Below are 2,031 nucleotides of genomic sequence, written 5' to 3'. Positions count from 1 at the left end.
TGCCGGATAATAGGGCAGATTCGGGTCCTTTCAACCCAGATGGTAATAGACCTTGTAAACATCACTACATGGGATTACACTTACACTGTGCACAAGGTTGTCTGCGACCCAGCTGAACTCCGGGAGGAATTCAAGGAAATGCGAAGGATAGGGGTACAGGACATGGACTGGCAGGAACAGGGCATTAGGAAGCGTGGATATATAACAAACAACATACCCCGGGCTGGATGTGATTTATCATATAAACACCCCTCAGGCCCCTGTCCATGTAAGAATAGAACAATGCTACGCCTCTTGGCACAGGTCTACCTTAACAACAAATGGCAGACCCCAGAGGGTTTTGGTGTAAGGCGGCAGCCTTGGGACCCCCTTGGGCTGGAGAGACAGAGTATGAAGAAGATATTGACTGGGATGTTGAGGATAAGTGTGATCAAATATGGGCTCAAGAGAGCGGGAGGTACACCTGGGGTGGGGAAGGAATGCCAGACCATAAAAAAGGATTCAAACTAAAAAACCCTTCTCTTTGTTTCATAGGTAACGGCTCCGTCTCTGTTGGGCGTAACACAGACTGTAATTCCACGGTTTTCAACTTCGATATGCAGTTCGGCACCACTACTCTAATGGATTATTACTGGGCTTGCGGAGAGCACCTCTATCCCCAACTACCTCCTCAGTGGCTCGGACTGTGTACCTTGGTAACTTTGCATGAAATTCATCTAGTAGTACCAGCATCAAACGCTTCTCACATACTGTCACATCCAATGACAGGTGATCTGACATTCCTCCACCGACACCGACGAGCAGCAGAGTACTTTGCAGGAGAAGCCCGTGGTAAGGTCCCAGAAGAATTCCGCCTCTTCAACGAGGCCCAGCTTTTCTTCGGAGGGGCATTCCCCATGTTCCAAACTCAGGCTACTGCCCGCTGGCTGGCAGTAACTCGCTATGAGGTAATGAAAGCAATAAATAGCACCAGAGACGGCCTAAACGCAATAAGGGAAGAACTGCGCCCATTACGACTAATGGTTCTGGAACATCGCTACTTCCTTGATATGCTGACGGCCAAAGATGGTGGTCTGTGTCATCAAATCGGAAAATCCTGCTGCACTTTCATACCTGGAAACGACGAGGACAACGGATCCATATCGAGGGCCATTGAGGAGTTGACTAACTTGGGAAAAGAAATGACCGAGGAAGGAGGTGCCCCTGCAGACATTATCCCAACGAACTGGTTCGACTTTGACTGGATGCCCTCCTGGCTAACTGCGATTCTAAAGCTGATGATACCTATAGTCGGGATTATGGTCTTTCTGTGTTGCGCCTTTCAGATAGGGAGCCACTGTATCAAGAGATTAAGCACTAAAGCTGTAGGAATGAATTATGCTAGGACAGGGATTTACCAGATACCAAAATATGAAGACATGGATCGGGCTCCTGGGGATGGGAATGGAGAGCAAGTACCAATGATCGAGCTAGTACAACGTAGCACGCACCCAGCACCACCCGCCACACATTCTGGGGTGCCATCAGCCCCACCTCTCCCCCCAGGTAGAGACACACTAAGCAACAACACTGCAGCTACTCAGTATGAGTGCCTGCTCAACAAATCAGGTCAACAGTCTATCCAACTACTAAGGTCAGACGAAAATGTTGCACGTCCAACTAGTTTTAAGTGCTATGTCAATGACATGCCATGGATTCCACCATTGGCAGAAAAATCAACAAAATATTCACTTAAGAGTGTGTTCATAAATAAACAAGAGGGGGTAGATGATGGAGGGTCCCGTTCTACCATCTAACATCACCAGAAAGGAGAGTTCTAACAGCTTTGGTAACATGAAGGTCTGATGTAGGCCCTGCGTGATAGAAATCTGAAAACATGCTAAAATAACTAGCTTTCTCCATTAGTAAATAAAGGCCCCAGTGCCCACTATGCATAGGCTTACAAGCACGGGTTTCTGTGCATTGAAAAGAACAGGGTAAAATTAAGCCTTCAAAGATTAGTTAGTTTCACGGCCTACTTCAACACACACA

The 2,031-nt window shown here is 47.4% G+C and overlaps 1 protein-coding gene across 1 annotated transcript; it reads left to right on the top strand.

Annotated features, from left to right (window-relative positions):
- The first annotated feature begins 581 nt into the window (after positions 1–581).
- LOC147683490 (syncytin-2-like) lies at positions 582–1,796 on the top strand. The gene has a single exon (XM_086944861.1). It carries the CDS (start codon positions 597–599, stop codon positions 1,794–1,796), a length of 1,200 nt encoding a protein of 399 aa, XP_086800987.1. The 5' UTR covers positions 582–596.
- Positions 1,797–2,031: the final 235 nt, after the last annotated feature.

This window comes from Lissotriton vulgaris, chromosome 11 (genome assembly GCF_964263255.1).
Source record: "Lissotriton vulgaris chromosome 11, aLisVul1.2, whole genome shotgun sequence".
In the NCBI taxonomy this organism is placed as follows: Eukaryota; Metazoa; Chordata; class Amphibia; order Caudata; family Salamandridae; genus Lissotriton; species Lissotriton vulgaris.
The sequence above is the reverse complement of the archived record's forward strand: the minus strand, read 5'-3'. Positions and strand labels throughout refer to the sequence as shown.

Coding starts and splice junctions, on each gene's coding strand:
- LOC147683490 (XM_086944861.1), top strand. CDS start 597: ATGCAGTTCGGCACCACTACTCTAATGGATTATTACTGGGCTTGCGGA.